The 18,823-nt window shown below is 43.1% G+C and overlaps 2 protein-coding genes and 1 non-coding gene across 6 annotated transcripts in view; all 3 read left to right on the forward strand.

The window, feature by feature from the left end:
* CWF19L1 (CWF19 like cell cycle control factor 1) overlaps positions 1-15,882 on the forward strand; it is a 35,470-nt gene extending 19,588 nt beyond the window's left edge. For 2 of the 3 annotated variants that reach the window (XM_058436095.1, XM_058436096.1), the window contains 7 exons: positions 1,310-1,450; positions 2,349-2,463; positions 4,500-4,579; positions 10,006-10,215; positions 11,268-11,387; positions 12,464-12,561; positions 14,832-15,882. In XM_058436095.1, the coding sequence (XP_058292078.1) occupies positions 1,310-1,450; positions 2,349-2,463; positions 4,500-4,579; positions 10,006-10,215; positions 11,268-11,387; positions 12,464-12,561; positions 14,832-14,976 (909 nt within the window). In that variant the 3' untranslated portion in view covers positions 14,977-15,882. The remainder of the gene's footprint in view (positions 1-1,309; positions 1,451-2,348; positions 2,464-4,499; positions 4,580-10,005; positions 10,216-11,267; positions 11,388-12,463; positions 12,562-14,831) is intronic. The other variant, XM_032180400.2, reaches the window with a different exon arrangement.
* LOC116466202 (small nucleolar RNA SNORA12) lies at positions 10,935-11,081 on the forward strand. Its single transcript, XR_004247441.1, has one exon. It is a non-coding gene; the product is annotated as a small nucleolar RNA SNORA12 (small nucleolar RNA).
* A 2,719-nt stretch (positions 15,883-18,601) lies between the features above and the next one.
* The window catches only part of CHUK (component of inhibitor of nuclear factor kappa B kinase complex), a 48,947-nt gene continuing 48,725 nt past the window's right edge, over positions 18,602-18,823 (forward strand). For both annotated transcript variants that reach the window (XR_004252785.2, XM_032180420.2), the window contains exon 1: positions 18,602-18,772. Coding sequence is in view for 1 of the 2 variants with exons in the window: in XM_032180420.2 (XP_032036311.1) it covers positions 18,668-18,772 (105 nt within the window). In the remaining variant the exon portion in view is untranslated. The remainder of the gene's footprint in view (positions 18,773-18,823) is intronic.

Here is an 18,823-nt window from a genome sequence, read left to right on the forward strand (position 1 = left end):
TTTCATACCTGCTTCCACTCTGACCTCCACATAAATTCCCCAGCCTGTTTTCAGCTTTTTTGCCCAATTCTTAGCAAGTTTAGATTTGTAATTTTTCTTTTAATTGCCCTTTCAAACTGAATAACACTTAGTATTTTCAGTCTGTTTTCTTCTCAGGGACATGTTAGCCTCAGCCATAAGCAACTTACACTTTCGTCAAAAGGTGTGCACATTATAAAATTTGGCAAGCATTATTCATCTAAAAACTTTGTTCCAATTTATACCCCTACCCCAGCAGTGTTTTTTTTTTCCCTCTCCATATTTCTCACTGGATCAAGTCAGAGTTTTTGTTTGTTTGTTTGTTTGTTTTAAGATAGAGTCTCTGTCTGTTGCCCAGGCTGGAGTGTAGTGGCGCGATCTCGGCTTACTGCAACCTCCACCTCCCGTGTTCAAGCAATTCTCCTGCCTCAGCCTCCTGAGTAGCTGGGACTATAGGTGTGTGCCACCACACCTGGCTAATCTTTTGTATTTTTAGTAGAGACGAGATTTCTCCATGTTGGTCGGGCTGGTCTCTATCTCCTGACCTCAGGTGATCTGCCCGCCTCAGCCTCCCAAAGTGCTGGGATTGCAGGCATGAGCCACCACCCCCGGCCCACTTCAAAGTTTTATTAAAGTTTTTGCCAATGTGATAAATCATATATAATTGTTACTTAGTTGCATTTCCCTAATCAGTAGTAAGTTTAAACATCTATTTATATCTTATCTAAAGTTTTCGATATCTGTGGCATTAGTGCAAGATTCCAAATATTTATATGAATATTTATTTCTTTGCTGCTAGTCTCTTACAAAAATTTTATTAGCATATATAGCAGAATTTGTATAATATCAGAGAGAGAAACACTAAGTTCGTTTGTAATTTTCATTAGGAAAAATGAATGGCAGTGCCACAATTCTGTGGACAAAGTACACAAAGATAAGGGACTCAGAGACAGAAGCAGTTTGTCTTCAAGGGTTATACAGCAAGTCCCTCTGGGCCTTGTAGTCACAGTTGTCACTATTCTATTATCCAAGTGAGAACTCCTGGTTCGTGAGGGTGGGGGCTTTGATTTCTTGTTCATTTCTTTGTCAGCCCTTGGTGAGCCCCTGCAGAGGCCACTGAATTGGCATTTGCTTTACTGTTTATTCTCTGAGCTATGGATGGGCTGGTTGCTGTTCTTTTAATTTTACTGAGTTTCACATGTTTTCTGTGAAATCTTCACAGTAAAATAGGTTGATTACAGTTGGGTCAATAGTATTTCCCCTAACGTCATTATGTTCTTTTTCTCTAAAGTATCTTTACGCATTCAGTATTGTTCCCATGAAGCTAATGGATGCAGCAGAACTGGTAAAACAGCCTCCGGATGTCACTGAAAACCCTTACAGAAAATCTGGGCAGGAAGCATCCATAGGAAAGCAAATTCTTGCCCCTGTGGTATGTTCTGATTGAGCGTTGGCATTTTCTGGGCAGGGTTGCCCATTATATGTGTTCTTTTCCTAGTTATAGTTTAGTACATAAGACAAGTTTAATTGTTAGAATCTAAATCTTTTTTTCCCCCTTGGGAAATCATGATGGTGTTTAGAAAATCTTAGTAGATTTCAACTAAGCTTAGGGTTTTTTATTGTAGTTTGGGGTTAACAGTTTCATACATTAGGTCTTTCTTTGTCCAAACTGGATTCAGACGTTTGGGGTTACAGTTTTATTTGTAAAGTCTTTGTCTAAAGTTGATTATCTGTTCTTAGCTCTTTAGGCAAGGCTCTAGCAGCTTCATAGCAATGTAATTTGTGATTTTATGATGACTGCTATTAGGAAAATAAGATTCACTCTGAAGAAATTTTCTTAATAGCAGAGTTTTCTCAAATTAATTTTTTCCCCAGTAAAGCAAGGAATGTCAAGTTCCCTTACTAGCATGCACGGTCTGCTTTCTCAGACCTTTCTTTCCGAGCAGCCTTCTTATCTCTTAATTGAGGCTGAATTAGGCTTGTTTGACCTGTGAAATTGTATGACTACACTATGTCCTTGTTGAGAGGAAAAGAGAATTTAGGTGGGTTCATGTTGTTCTGCTTTAGGCAAGAATTACTTTATAACTTGCATTTTAACTTGTTTTTCCAAAGAGATGAATTTGGCAGTAGTTTGGATAAGTGTTGATGTATGACTGAAGAGTTCAGGCATCAGAATTGGAAAGATATTTTGCTTCCCTAGAGTGTGCAGAAAGGACTGAGAAGAAAGATAGATATGGCATGGAAGGAATGTTCCCTTGTATGTGAGTGGTCGGCTACTTATCTAAAGGTTAGTTGAATAACATTTAATCTTCTGCTTTTGGCCATTCCAGGAAGAATCAGCCTGTCAGTTTTTCTTTGATTTAAATGAAAAGCAGGGAAGGAAGCGTTCATCCACAGGTAGAGATAGCAAATCTTCTCCTCATCCAAAGCTGCCTCGCAAACCTCGTAAGTACCTTTATTCCAGAGGTCTCCTCTATGAACAGTAACTGTTATTTTGGCTTTTCTTTGGAAAGCAGCATTGCTAAGAGAGCCTCTTCTGGCAGGGGAGAATTGTGCAATGAGTCATTAGGACCAACAGTAAAAATAAAATATAAACATGGCCTTGGCCAGGTGAGGGTGACTGCACCATCTTATATTCCCACTGGCAATGTATGAAGGTTTCTGCTTTTCCACATCCCTGTCAACATTTGTTATAGCAATAGCCAGTTTTATAAGATAGCTCCCTCTTTTCCTGTCTCATAAATAGGTATGGTTCTCCAGGGGTGATGCTTTTATATACTTCTTGGACTGTCTGTATTTTTAGCCCATCTACTTGAGAGTGATGAGTTCCTTTTGCTAATTACCATTTAAAGCGATTTTCTTTGTCCTAAAAAGGCAGTCTTCTGTTGCTTATATACCCATATTGGGATAAAAGTGTTGATATTCTTGGTCTGGTGCAGGGGCTCATGCCTGTAATCCAGCACTTTGGGAGGCTGAGCCAGGCAGATCATGAGTTCAGAATTTTGAGACCAACCTGGCCAACATAGTGAAACCCCTTCTCTACTAAAAATACAAAAATTAGCCAGGTGTGGTGGCACGTACCTGTAGTCCCAGCTACTCAGGAGGCTGAGGTGGGAGAATTGCTTGAACCCAGGAGGCAGAGGTTGCAGTGAGTCGAGATGATGCCATTGCACTCCAGCCTGGGTGACAGAGTGAGACTGCATCTCAAAAAAAAAAAGAAAGTTGATATTCTTTTTATAGCTTCAGATTCAGAAACTAGAGCTTTATGAATTTTTATCTAGAATTATGTAATGCTGGAAACTGATTCACACTAACTGTAATCCCAGCACTTCGGGTGGCCAAAGCGGGTGGATCACTTGAGGCCAGGAGTTTGAGACCAGCCTGGCCAACATGGTGAAACCCTGTCTCTACTAAAAATACAAAAAATTAGCAAGGCATGGTGGCACCCACCTGTAGTCCCAGCTCCTCGGGAGGCTGAGGCATGAGAATCGCTTGAACCCAGGAGGCAGAGATTGCAGTGAGCCAAGATCGTGCCACTGCACTCCAACCTGGGTGACAGAGCAAGGCCCTGTCTCAAAAAAATAAAATAACGGGCCGGGCGCAGTGGCTCACGCCTATAATCCCAGCACTTTGGGAGGCCGAGGTGGGTGGATCATGAGGTCAGGAGATCGAGACCATCCTGGCTAACATGGTGAAACCCCGTCTCTACTAAAAATACAAAAAATTAACCAGGCGTGGTGGCAGGCGCCTGTAGTCCCAGCTACTTAGGAGGCTGAGGCAGGAGAATGGCATGAACCTGGGAGGCGGAGCTTGCAGTGAGCCGAGATGGAACCACTGTACTCCAGCCTGGGCGACAGAGCGAGACTCCATCTCAAAAAATAAAATAAAATAAAATAAGAATGGCCTGACTTTGAGGCTGTTCTGAGGCGCTTCCTGTAAGAACTACGGAAAAAGCACCTTTCCTTTGTGTCTGTAAAACATAATGAGGTAAAGAGTTTCCAAAACCAATATAGGTTCATAAAATAATAGAATGATCAAACTTGAAGGAAGGACTTTAAGGGTGTTTCATTGAGATTCTCTTTCTTCATCTTTTTGCTTCACAGAAGAAGCTGACCTTGGGAGGGTAAATTTTCCAGGGTCATCGCTAATGGCATAGCTGGAGCTTTAATTGGGGCTCTTGACACCCAGTTCGGTGTTCTTTTGTTGTAGCCTATTGCCAGTTATGTGCTACTTTAGTCAGTGTGTGATTTTGCATTTGTGGATTGCCTACCTGTGGATTGGTTACAAATTCTAATGGAAGTTTAATTTCATTGAAAATGTTCATAGGGGGTCATAGTGAGGAGCACAGGCTCAGCCCATTGTGGCAGTGTTGTATACTAGTCTTTTCAGGATATAAAAATCAGACGAAGCTGAGTTCTGTGGGGTGATTATATGCTGTAGTGCTTGGACCATAGTAATACCTGGCTTTCTTTTACATGAAGCTCAGCCTCCAGGACCCTGCTGGTTTTGCCTTGCTAGCCCTGAAGTGGAAAAGCATTTGGTGGTCAACATCGGCACACATGTGAGTTACTTCCTCGGACTTTATAGAGAAGGAGATACCTATTGGTTTTTTTATTAACTTTATTGAGGTATAATCTACATATAACATTTACCCATGTTTAAGTGTATGATTCAGTGATTTTTGTCAGGTTACTGAGTTATGCCACCATCACATGGTATAGTTTTAGAACATTTTTATCATTGCAGTAAGATCTCTTATGCCCATTTACAGTTAATCCCTGTTCCCAACTTTAGCCTCAGGCAGCAACTAGTCTACTTACTATCTCCATAGTTTGCCTTTTTTGGACATTTCTTATAAATGGAATCATACAACATGTGGTCTTTTGTGTCTAGCTTCTTTTACTTAGCATAATATTCTTGAGGTCCATCCATGTTGCAGCATGTATAAGTATTTCATTCCTTTTTATTGCCAAATCATATTCCAGTGTATAGATGTACCACATTTCGTCTATATCTGTTCATCAGTTGATGGACATTTGGGTTGTTTCTACTTTATGGCTATTAGAAATAATGCTCCCATAAAATATCTGCATGCAAGTCTTTGTGTGGATATGTTTTTATTTTGGATAGACCTAGGAATGGATTTGCTAGGTTATATGGTAAATTTATGTTTAACTTTTTAAGAAACTGCTAAACTGTTTTCCAAAATGACTGCACCATCTTATATTCCCACCAGCAATGTATGAAGGTTTCTGCTTTCCACATCCCTGTCAACATTTGTTATAGCAATAGCCAGTTTTACAAGATAGCTCTCTCTTTTCCTCTCTCATAAATAGGTATGGTTCTCTAGGGATAATGCTTTTATATATTTCTTGGACTCTCTGTATTTTTTAGCCCATCTAGTTGAGAGTGATGAGTTCCTTTTGCTAATTACCATTTCAAGTTATTTTCTTTGTCCTAAAAAGGCAGTCTTCTGTTGCTTATATACCCATATTGGGTTAAAAATGTCGATACTCTTTTTATAGCTTCAGATTCAGAAACTAGAGCCTTATGAATTTTTTTTTTTTTAGATGGAGTCTCGCTCTGTTGCCCAGGTTGGAATGCAATGGCATGATCTCAGTTCACTGCAACCTCTGCCTCCTGGGTTCAAGTGATTCTCCTGCCTCAGCTTCCCAAGTAGCTGGGATTACAGGCACCTGCCATCACATCCGGCTAATTTTTGTATTTTTAGTAGAGACAGGGTTTCACCCTGCTGGCCAGGCTGGTCTCGAACTCCCGACCTCAGGTGATCCGCCCACCTCAGCCTCCCAAAGTGCTGGGATTACAGGCGTGAGCCACCACGCCCAGCCTATGAATTTTTATCTGGAATTATGTAATGCTGGAAGCTGATTCACACTAACTGATCACATCAAAGATAAAATTTCAGTTTTGCTTAGTAGTGGAGGGTGTAGCTTACTAATGACAGGAATACCCATATTCACACTCCTGGTGTGAGTATCTGGGAACCCAAAATAATGATGATAAGGTTGTTTGGTAAGCATTGAATCAGACTATGAGAACGGGATGGTCTTGAGTATGATTTTATTCAGGTGGTGGAAAGCTTGAATGTGTGTGTCTCATGGGAAAGTCATTCTATTTCACATTTCCCCAGATATCTTTGCTTGGGTAGGGCTGGATTAGACATTAAATAATACCAGTCTTTGACTCTGATTTCCCTGGGTTTTCTATAGACCATTGTTCTTTTTCATTCATTTAGAATGAAGAAAACTTAATTTTTAACACTATAGTCACCAGTGACTAGAATTGGATGTTCCCCAAGATTCCTGAGGAAAATATTTATAAGTCATTTTTGTTTTGTGACAGTTTTGGGAGGTGGTGCCTAATAAGAGGTGATTTGGTCATAAAGACTCTGCCCTCATGAATGGATTGTTATCACAGTAGTGGGTTATCATGAGAGTGGCTTTGTTAAAGCGAGTTCAGGTCCCCTTTTGCTCCTTTACTCTCACCCTCACTTGCCCTTCTGCCATGGGATGATGCAGCACGAAGGCCATTACCAGGTGCCAGTGCTGTGCACTTCGACTTCCCAGTCTACAGAATCACAAGCCAAACAGATTCCTATTCATATAAATTATAGTCTGTGGTATTCTATTACAGCAACACAAGATGGACTAAGACAATTTCTTAAGTGCGTAGTGCTTCTGAAGACAGGTGCCTTCATCCATTTCTCATTGATTTGTTCTACTTTTGGTTTCTGGGGTTGATCCTTTCAACTTATCTTAACAATCTGAGGACGCTTTTTTGTGTCTTCCTTCCTGTAGACTGACTAGAGTCTCAATTTCATCTTATACTTTAAGGAGTTACACTTCTGCCTGTGTTGTTTCCACCTGAAGAGTCTGTCTTTTACGTTTAAAAAAATGTCTTGGCCGGGTGCAGTGGCTGACGCCTGCTCACGCCTGTAATGCCAGCACTTTGGGAAGCTGAGGCAGGTGGATCACGAGGTCAGGAGTTCAAGACCAGCCTGGCCAAGAAGGTGAAACCCCGTCTCTACTGAAAATTCAAAAATTAGCTGGGCGTGATGGTGGGCGCCTGTAATCCCAGCTACTCAGGAGGCTGAGGCAGAGAATTGTTTGAACCTGGGAAGCAGAGGTTGCAGGCCAAGATCGCGCCACTACACTCCAGCCTGGGGGACAGAGCGAGACTCTGTCACAAAAACAAACAAACAAAAAAAGTCTTAATTAGTTGCACACTCCTATCTGTAGGGGGAGCACTAATGGAGTCAAGGCGGGTGACACAACTGAGCTATAGAACCTGTGGATGAAGTCTTCAGTGGAATAAGAGCAATCTTGAGAAGCTCTAGCTTTTATAGCAGTGCCCTTTTTGGATGATCTCTTTTGCATCTTTTTTCCTCTTTGGATTAGTTTATGCCATTTTTCTCTCCCACACAATTTGTATAGTAAGTTAGGCTTTGAATTACCTTCTGTTTGGGAAGCTTCAATAGGTTCAAGATCACATGCAGGAGAGAAGAGATTTGGAAAGTGTGACATAGCTCAGTGCTGCTCTAGGCCTCAGTGAGAAGTGACTTTTCTTTTCCATTCATCTTTCTATTGTCCAGGTTACTCTAACTCAGGGTGTGGGCCTGGGCAACAATCAAGGAAACCTGCTTTCCTCTCATCTAGGCCTGAAACTAGAGGGGAAAAAGGTCTTGTTTGTGGCCCAACCCAACATCCCAAGTAGGCCACATGAGTATTTTAGCATAGAGTCTACACTGTCCTTAGGTAGAAACCTCTTACAAACCTGTAATGACCTTTGGGTGTCTGTGGAAGGGTTTGGGATCTCCTCCCTGCAACTATTCTTTTTGATTGCCTTTTTTTTTTTTTTTTTAATTTTTTCCTGGCTTTCTCTTTGCCGTGCCTTCCTCAAAGGTAGTACATAGAATTGTGCTGATGGTCAATAGCCACAGATTAGTAAAAAGGGGGAAGGGCTGCTGAGAGTCTAAAATAATTATTGCAAAATCAATGCATTTTACTTATGGGGAGAACCATTTATTCAGGTCCTATTTATACATGGTTAGAGATAATTCTAATATAGAACAGATTAGAAGGTGAGAGTTTGAAAGAGAGGAGATTAGGCAAGTGTGAAACTATTCACAAAAATTGCAAGTACAGGATTAGAGATGGTGTGGAGGAGCTCTTTAGTTTAGACATGATTACCTAAAGAATGCGCATCATAATAGAAAAGCTGATGTTTATGGCAGTGACCTTCTGACAAAAATAGCTAGAAGACTCAGGCTTCTAGAGTAACCTTTTAAACAAATACAATATAAAGTGGTTATTATACAAATAAAAAAAAGTTTTAGTGCCTGTGAGGTTTTCATCAACTTTAGTCATCTGGAAAATTAACTTTGTCAATATGCTCAGTCCTCTCTGCCAAACAAATCAAGGACAATCATGCTTTAGTATCTTTCCAATACATATCCTGTCATTCGATTGGACTTTCTTATTATAGACGAGAAGTGATTCCTTCCTTCAGCCTTAACTTTGAGCCCACCATACTAAGAGTATAGTTGGAATAATTTTTAATTTTTTTTCCCGAGACAGTCTTGTTCTGTCACCCAGGCTGGAGTGCAATGGCACGATCTCAGCTCACTGTAACCTCCGCCTTCCAGGTTCAAGCAATTCACCTGCTTCAGCCTCCCAAGTAGCTGGGATTATAGGCACGTGCCACCATGCCCAGCTAATTTTTGTATTTTTAGTAGAGATGGGGTTCACCTTGTTGGCCAGGCTGGTCTTGAACTCCTGACCTCGCGATCTACTCCCCTTGGCCTCCCAAAGTGCTGGGATTACAGTCATGAGCCAATGCGCCCGGTCTGGATAATTGTTTTCTAACGTATCTATATTTGCCTGTACTGGTACTCATTGGGCCCTTCTGTGCTCACTCATGGCATCTTCCCATCAGAGAATATCTGAGTGGTAGACCATTCTTGCATGTTTTGGTTTTTACAGAAATATTTTTAGTTGCCATTAAAGGCTGACATCCATTGTTGGAAATCATTCTTTTCTGCCTCTTTGGATGCATCTGAGTTTGAGGTTTTACTTTCCTTCTACCCCATTAGATGGTATGTTTGCTTTTGTTTTGTAGAATTTAGTCAGCAGCTTAAGGCTTAGGAACATTAGATGCTAATCATGCCATCTTAGCTTTTTTTGTGAGCCCAAGTAGTATATTTGGGGGTGGGGGTGGGAATGACAGTTACTGGGGAGGCAGAAAGGGGTCTTTTTTTTTTTTTTTTTGAGATGGAGTCTTGCTCTGTCACCCGGGCTGGAGTGTAGTGGCACGATCTCGGTTCACTGCAACCTCTGCCTCCCGGGTTCAAGCAGTTCTCCTGTCTCAGCCTCCCGAGTAGCTGGGACTACAGGCACATGCCATCATGGGCCTGGGTAATTTTTGTATTTTTAGTAGAAATGAGGTTTCACCATATTGGTCAGCCTGGTCTGGAACTTCTGACCTCAGGCGGTCCACCTGCCTCGGCCTCTCAAAGTGTTGGGATTACAGGCGTGAGCCACTACCCCAGCCGAAAGTGGTCATTTTGAAATCAGAAGTTATATCTTTTTGGGGTTGAGGGTGATAAAAACTGAAAAACTGTTTTCAAGTTTGGAGCATAGGAGGGAAAACCCAGCGATTTGTTCTGGTCTCCCTCAGCTCAGTGTGTTTGAAGTCAAAAGCCTGCTTGTGTGCCTCTCCCAATTCATTTGCTCCTAGTTCATTTGCTACTTGCATAGAAATTTTTTATGCCTAATCTCATTCTTCAGCGGATACCTGAGAACATTGTTGCTACAATCTCTAAAATCAGATTTTTTAAAGAAAGAATTTTTATTAACAACCTCAAGTACTTTCGCCTACACCCTCATGCTCACTCTTTGGACAGGCTTTTCTCCCTGGAGAATCCTACGTGCTGTATTGATGTCTCAATTCTGTGTGCTGCTTCTTCAGTGCTATCTTGCCCTGGCCAAAGGAGGCTTGTCTGATGACCATGTCCTCATCCTGCCCATTGGACACTACCAGTCAGTGGTGGAGCTTTCAGCAGAGGTGGTAGAAGAGGTGGAGAAGTATAAGGCCACACTGAGACGGTTCTTTAAGAGTCGAGGGAAACGGTGTGTTGTATTTGAGAGAAATTATAAGAGCCATCACCTCCAGCTACAGGTAGGTGGTCTGTTCATAGAAACTTGGAAGGGCGCTATGGGGACCTTGATATTGGTAAATAAGTATTTAAATAGGCTGGGTGAGGTGGCTCATGCCTGTAATCCTAGCACTTTGGGAGGCCGAGGCGGTTGGATTGCCTGACCTCAGGAGTTCAAGACCAGCCTGGGCAACACGAGGAAACCCCATCTCTACTAAAAATACAGAAAAATTAGCTGGGCGTGGTGGTGCATGCCTGTAATCCCAGCTACTCGGGAGGCTGAGACAGGAGAACAGCTTGAACCTGGGAGGTAGAGGTTGCAGTGAGCCGAGATTGTGCCACTGCACTCCAGCCTGGGCAACAGAGTGAGACTCCATCTTTGAAAAAAAAAATTGTATAAAGTTTAGCTTTAATATGTAAAATATTTAATATTTTATATTAATATTTAAATAACGTTCATTTAAAAAGTTTTTAAAGAGTATCTGGTGGTAACCCCAGAGACTTCACAGGGAAGTGTGTGGTCAGTACATGTAAACAGCATAGATAGTAAGTTCCTTGTTTAGAAAACGAATGGGTAGTTGAGGAAGTTCCAAGGAAGATGTGGGGCTTGCTGGATAAGAATTTGGAAGAAAGTGAGTATTTTGTGTGGAGGCCCAGCGTGAGGGAAAGCTTAGTGGTAGGAAATAGTCTCAAAGCCTGCATGGGGCTAGCAGCTCAGAAAATCAGATTGTAAATCATTTGTAATTGTGGTGGTTTTCTTTTTGGCACATTTGTTAAGTTTTCAAATGGGCCTAACTCTGCCACATATATAATATTGGAGATGGCAAAGGCTTGTGACAGAGATATCTCTCTTAAGCCTTTCCTGCATCAGAGAATGGCTCCCACATGTGGCAGGCTATCTCATAAGTTTAAGTCCTTACAGACAGGCTGACACAGGCTTGTCTGGCCTGAGGATATTCTGTGCTGAGGGGTGTTTCTCCACCCCTGTGATGGATTTGCTACTTCTCAGAGACCGTGCAGGCACAACTTCTCTGGGACCTGCACAAAGAATTTCTCCTGTCTCCCCAACCCCTAGGTCATTCCTGTCCCAGTCAGCTGCTGTGCTACTGATGACATTAAAGATGCCTTCATTACCCAGGCACAGGAGCAGCAGATAGAGCTGCTGGAAATCCCAGAGCACTCTGACATCAAGCAGGTGAAACAGGGGATGGTGATATTCAGGGAAGAGTAAAGATCTGTTTTTTGTTGTTGTTGTTGTTTGTTTGTTTGTTTGTTTGAGACAGAGTCTCGTTCTGTTGCCCAGGTTGGAGTGCAGTGACATGATCTTGGCGCACTGCAACCTCCGCCTTCCGGGTTCAAGTGATTTTCCTGCCTCAGCCTCCCCAGTAGCTGGGACTACAGGCATGCGCCACCATACCTGGCTACTTTTTGTATTTTTAGTCGAGACGGGGTTTCACCATATTGGCCAGGCTGGTTTCAAACTCCTGACCTTGTGATCTGCCCACCTCGGCCTCCCAAAGGTATTACAGGCATGAGCCACCTGCGCCTGGCAAGATCTGGTTTTTGACATGTTGAGCCTAAGGTTTTTGACATGTTGAGCTATCAAGGCATTCCAAAAATGTTATTAAATAGGCAATGGGTCGGGCATGGTGGCTCACACCTGTAATCCAACACTTTGGGAGGCTGAGGCGGGAGGAGCCCTTGAAGCCAGGAGTTTGATACCAGCCTGGGCAACAAAGTGAGACACCTTGTCTCTACAAAAAATAAAAAAATAAGCTTGGCATGGTGGCATGTGCCTGTAGTCTTAGCTACTCGGGAGGCTGAGAGTCAGGAGGATCACTTAAGCCTAGGTGTTTGAGGATGCAGTGAGGTATGATTGCACCACTGTACTTCAGCCTGGCAACATAGCAAGACCCTGTCTCTAAAAAAAAAGAGAGGCAGTGGACAATTTGGAACTAGAGCACTGGGTATTGACTAGACTGGAGATGAATAGGGCATTACTCCAAAGTTTAGTGCTTTCCTGGGAAGAGCAAGAAATTAGAATTTCCTAAGGTAGGAACTTAGAAGGATAGATGCCACTGGGAGGATATTGGTAGTATCTTCCAGTTAGGCTTTTTAAGCCCTAGTTCCACTAAGTGGCTTGGGATCTATAGCAACATACACATCTTTTTTTCTTGTGCATTTAGACTGAATTATTTGCCTACAGATGAACTCGGATTATAGATTTTTAAAGCATTATTGGACATCCTCATACAGCTCTGTTTACTTTAGATTGCACAGCCAGGAGCAGCATATTTTTATGTTGAACTTGACACAGGAGAAAAGCTTTTCCACAGAATTAAAAAGAATTTTCCTTTGCAGTTTGGAAGGTATGTTTTTCTTCTTTTCAATGTATCTTCACTAGACCTGCTATGAACAAAGTGGTGGGCTACATGGGACAATTGATAAAAAGCTAAATTGTAAACAGTCCTTGCCCCAAAGGACCCTTGGTCTTAGGGCAGATGTTTACATATATGACAGTAATGTAATGTAGAATGTGAAGAGTACCATGACAGAGTTTTGGAGAACAATGTGCTGTAGAAATTCAGAAAAGGGACAGCTCATTTCTACTTGGTGATAGCCTTCATGAAAATGGCAAAGTCGAACCTGAGAGGCATATTTAGAGGGCAAAGATTGGGGTGAGGGCATTCCAGCCAGAAGTGCTAGGGAACTTTAATTGAGCACGTACTCTGTGCCAAGAACTGTACCAAGAACTTTACACATACATGACTCATTTAATCTTCATAACTCTGTAAGGTAGGTACTGTCATCCCGATTTACCAGGGTGGAAAATGGGGCTCTAGAGCAGTGCCCGGTAGACTTTTCACAATGATGGAAATGCTCAAATATCTGCACTGTCCAATACAGTAGTGACTAGCCACTTGTGGCCACTGAGTGCTGAAATGTGGCTAATGTGACTGAGGAACTAAATTTTTGATTTTATTTAATTAATTAGAATTTAAATTTAAATAGCCATACCTGGCTAATGGTTACCCTACTGGATAGCAGGCTGTAGAGAGGTTAGGTAGCTTGTCCTAGTCACACAGTGGTAGGTTCAAACCCAGGCCTGTTGGACCTCAAAACGTGAGGTCTTAACCTCAGTATTCTACAGTATGGTAAAGGCCTGGAGGAGGCTTCAGTTCTGTTCCTCGTATCGGGCAAAACATGACTGCAAAACCAGAGAGGGAGTAACATAACTTAAGCAAAGATTGAAGATGGGAAGTTGCTGGCAAGAAGATATAGTTTGAAGGCGAGTGGAAAATGTGTAGAACAGAGTATCTGATGCTGGTGTCTGTGATTTGCAGCTGTTTTTTCTCCCCTAGTTAAAAATGGGCTTTGAGTGAGCCTTGAGCCTGTCTTGGACTCATTCAGAAAGCCTCCAAGAGATTGCCCCCTTAGATAAGTCCAGTAAATGTAGTTGTCTACATTTTTCAAAAAGATAAATGGGAACAAGTGTGTTACGAGCTTCAGACATCTGACATGATCTTTTCATTGTTGCCTCAGCAACAGATGGGGTTATGAACATTGACAACATAAGCACACAATTGCAGATACACATAGGCGTATAAAGCACACAAAAAGAAGATTCTCTGAATGGTTTTGTGCTTATGTATTTTCAATATTGAGTAATTATCAGATACTAATTTATAGTTATATAGCATTTTATAGTTAACAAAATATTTGAAATGGCATTTTTTTTTCAGCTGTACAAGAAAGGTAGTTCTATTTTCCTTTTATATTTGAAATAGGCTCAAAGTTTGCCCAGGGAGCTTAGGTTCTTTGATTTTTAGAGAATTCGTGATTTGTTTCTAACTCTTCTATTTACTGCAACTTCAAAGTGGAAAATTAACCATGTAAATGTGTAATAGAATTATTTCTAATATATCAAAATAAGTAAAAATAAAAATATAAAGCAATGGCAATTAGAAGGCAGCTTGTGTGTGTGTCTGTATGTAGTTATTCTTTAGTCCTAAGAGCCAAGATAAGTTGTTTTGTTGACATTGGGCTTGTGCTGCTGTTATGTGGGCCTGAGTCCCCTAGAAGGAGAGGCAGAGGAATTTTAAATCAGAGTGGGTATGATTAGGCTCCTGACTCTGCAAACTCATGTCTAGTTGAGGTGACAAAACTACAGTTTAAGGCAGGTTGTAATCACAGCTAGTATGGCACTTTGACTGTGTTATCTCTATATGGTGGGTGTTCTTATTTGCATTTCATAGGTGAGGAAATCAAGACTCAGAGATGAAATCATCTGTCTAAATCATAGATAACAAGTGGCAAGGCTGGAAATGGAATCCAGTCTCTGATCTTTCTCACACCAGGGCCTGCCCTTTTTCTATGTGGTGTTGCTTCTCTAAGTACCAATAATATAGTTCCAAGTTTTTTAAGAGAGGGAGAAGCCAGTGGGGTTTGAAGGATCAGGAAATATATAGTACCTGAGCTGGTCATTTAAAACGGGTATGATTTTGATCAATAGTATGGCAGAGATGGCACTCAGGGCAGGAGAGCAAAGTCAGAGAAATTTGTATACCTTCTTTAGGTGATGTTGAGGAGAGCTGAGGCTGATAGTTTCCATTTTGACTTCTTTGTGCTATTTCTGCAGGGAGGTCCTGGCCAGTGAAGCCATCCTTAATGTTCCTGATAAGTCTGACTGGAGGCAGTGTCAGATCAGCAAGGAAGACGAGGAGACCCTGGCTCGCCGCTTCCGGAAAGACTTTGAGCCCTATGACTTTACTCTGGATGACTAAACAAAGGGAAGAACTTTTTTTGAACTCCATAGGAAGTAGTAAAGCCTTCTTTTTTTTAATTAAAAGAATTTTTTTCGGCACAAGGTCTCGCTCTGTCACCCAAGCAGGATTGCAGTGGCACAGTCATGGCTCACTGTAGCCTCAACCTCCTGGGCTCTAGAGTTCCTGCCACCTCAGCCTCATGAGCAGCTGGGACCACAGGCGCATGCTACCATGCCTGGCAAACTTTTTTTATTTTTTGTAGAGACGGCGGGGGGGTGGGAGGGGTCTCCCTGTGTTGCCCAGGCTGGTCTATAACACCTAGGCTCAAGGGATCCTCTGCCTTGGCTTCTTAACCTGCTGGGATTACAAGCATGAGCCACTATTCCTGGCCTAGAAGCCTATTTTTAAAGAAACTACAATCTCCCATGTGGACTGTTTCCCTGCCTCTTTTGTGCAGTGCCATGGAACTTGCCTGCAGCAAGAGGCCTAAGATTGAATCTTTTTGGGGGAAAGTCATTCTAGGATGAAAATCCTGTGTTGAGGCCGGGCGCAGTGGCTCACGCCTGTAATCCCAGCACTTTGGGAGGCCAAGGCAGGTGGATCACCTGAGGTCAGGAGTTTGAGACCAGCCTGGCCAACATGGTGAAACCCTGTCTTTACTAAAGCTACAAAAATTAGCTGGGCGTGGTGCCAGGCGCTTGTAATCCCAGCTACTCGGGAGGCTGAGGCAGGAGAATCGCTTGAACCTGGGAGGTGGAGGTTGCAGTGAGCCAAGATCGCTCCATTGCACTCCAGCCTGGGTGACAGTGAAACTCCATCTCAAAAATAAAAGAATAAAAGTATGTCTGTCATCCAGCTCCAAGTACAGCTTGTGTATATCAACATTTTCAAAAACCTTTAAACTACCAAATGAAATCCAGATGTTTTTCCATGGTTGAGAAGTGTCTTGTGTTCATGTTGCCTATGACTGTTGAAATGAAGTAGTATGTGTAATAGGAGGGGCTAGAGCTTTAGGCCCAGCTGTTACTCCAAAATCACACAGGGCAGTTTCTCCCTGAGCAACCCAAAGTGGAAAAGGGATCCAAGGCTTTTGCTATTTTTCTCTTAAAGCATTCATCTTATTCATAGATAAGAGCCCATTTAGTCCTTCAGATATTTAACTCCTATGTGCCAGGCATTTTTCTAAGCTCCAGGACCATAGTCATGTCCCAATATGGTCCCTGTTGTCCCAGAGATTACAGTTTAATGGGGAATAGAAGGGACAGATTTAAGAAAAGAAAGATAATTCTCCTTTGGATATTGTTTTAGGTGCTTGATATATCTAATGTGTGTCTGTTGTACTGCTGGGCAGTTCTAAACTCATCAGTACCTGGGTTGGCTACAGGGCTTTGGGGATCATCAGGGTATAGGCCATAGGTGAAATTAAGATAGGGTAAATACAGTCCTGAGCTGAAGATGATTACCTGAGAAATACCAGTATTTAAGGAGTGCTTGAAAATAGTGATCTAACATTTACATAGAGAAGGAGCAAAGACAATGCTACATACTAGGTGCAAAAAGAAAAATATTTTTACCTTTATATTGGGCACTTATGGTCCAGACACTGTTTCATTTAATCTTAACAAAATCTCTGTGAGGTAGGTATTACCTCTATTTTACTCATGAAAAAAAAAAACCTGAGACTCGGAAAATTGAAGATTGTGGAGCCTGGGGTCAACAGGCTTAGGCTTTTTAAAAAACAGGCGAGGTGGCTCACGCCTGTGATTGCAGCACTTTGGGAGGCTGAGGTGGGCAGATGACCTGAGATTAGGAGTTTGAGACCAGCCTAACCAACACGGTGAAACCCCGTCTCTACTAAAAATACAAAAAATTAGCTGGGCGTGGTGGCACGCGCCTGTAATGCCAGCTACTCGGGAGGCTGAGGCAGTAGAATTGCTTGAACCCTGGAGGTGGAGGTTACAGTGAGCTGAGATCACACCATTGCACTCCAGCCTGGTGACAAGAGTGAAACTCCATCTCAAACAATAACAACAACAACAAAAAAACAACTCAAATTACTCATGGCCCTGGGAATGGGGGCATTTAAAAAGTTAACCAAGGGAACCAACCTGGTTTCCACAAAGATGGCCACTTCTGGGTCAGCCCAATCATCAATATCCCTTTCGGTCCACAGCATCCCTTCCTACCTCTTTTGACTGGGAATTACGAGATTACAGCCCCACCTATGGAAATTGAGCACATTAGCACTGGCCATGCTGTACATACAGCAAATGAGAGGGCTTCATACTGTTATAACAATCTGTACCACAATTCTCTGTGTAGTCTGCCCAGCTCTAAATGACATGTCCTCAGAGGCACCATCATCTCCAAGTCCATGGAAACCATGCATTTAACAAACCAGAACCTCCCATACCACGTTACTAATGACCTACAACATCGACTTCGTCTGTATCATGCAGTGCTCAACATTCTGGTTGCAGCATCACATTTCTCAAGAATTTGTTTCCATGCTGATTCCTTTACTTGGAGTATTGAGATCCCCCAGGTACAGTGAAGGTATGACTCTCTTTAAATGGAAGACCAGGAGCTGTTTCCCCTATGCTATGGCAATCCGCCACCCGGAAGCACTTGCTGCACCAACAGCATTCCCAAAGCTTGCCTCTGCAGCCTTGCAGCACCCATTAGAAACACTTCTCACAATGAACTACTGTGCTGGCAAACCTGTAACTGGACTGCCGGACAGCAAGCTCTCTGAGGCATCTAGGAAAAAAGCTCGCGAAATCCCGAGAAACACTCTTCACTCTGGAATAGCGTCACATCCTTGAGTCATTTGGGATGACGGGGGATATCCTGGAGCAGGTGTATTGGGAAGTCAGTGAACAAGAAGGCGAATTCATTAGTGGGCCTGCTAGCGTAGTATTTTTCCGATTTCGCAGCCTTTAAATCATTGGTGGTCTTTAGCGTGCCGGATCAGCGGGTGGTGGAGTTGGAGGATAGATGGTAGGAGTCTGAAGAAAGGTGAAGTGTAGACAGGAGTGGAGACAATATGAAGTTTAGAAAAGACTAATTGCCGGGCGCGGTGGCTCACGTCTATAATCCCAGCACTTTGGGACGCCGAGGTGGGAGGACTACTTGAGGCCAGGAGTTCGGGAACAGCCTGGGCAACGTAGCAAGACCATGTCTCTACAAAAAATACAAATAAAAAATTAGCCAAGCGAGGTGGTGCGCGCCTGCAATCCCAACTACTCGGGAGGTGAGAAGATCGCTTAATTCCGGGAGGTCGAGGCTGCAGTGAGCCGTGATCGTGCCACTGCACTCCAGCCTGGGCAACGCAGCGAGACCCCATCTTAAAAAAAAAAAAGTTAATACAGGAGAGACTGGACTGCTTTGAAAAGTGGATTTGACGGGAATGTGGGGTTTGGAGAGATCTTATGTTTTCCAAGACTAGAAAAACATTGTGATTCCGTTCAGCCCTCCTGGAAAATACGTAGGGGACTTAAAGAGCGGACCAAGTACCTGTTTGTTTCCCCATCCCTTAGCCGGCAGGGCTCCGGCAGCGCCCTGGGAGAACTTAGGGAAAGGCCCTTCTCGCAGCAGTTACCGGAAGTGACGCATTCATTCTCGCGAGAACAAAGACGCGCGAGCATCGGCGGCCCGGAACCGGCCTTGGAACAACGGTGGAGCCTGAGGCCGCTTCCCCTCCCGCCCCATGGAGCGGCCCCCGGGGCTGCGGCCGGGCGCGGGCGGGCCCTGGGAGATGCGGGAGCGGTTGGGCACCGGCGGCTTCGGGAACGTCTGTCTGTACCAGCATCGGGTGAGGCGGGGCGTGAGAGGGAGCGGCGGTGGGATTGAGCGTCTGTGGAAC

This window comes from Hylobates moloch, unplaced genomic scaffold, assembly GCF_009828535.3.
Source record: "Hylobates moloch isolate HMO894 unplaced genomic scaffold, HMol_V3 SCAFFOLD_3, whole genome shotgun sequence".
NCBI classification, from domain to species: Eukaryota; Metazoa; Chordata; class Mammalia; order Primates; family Hylobatidae; genus Hylobates; species Hylobates moloch.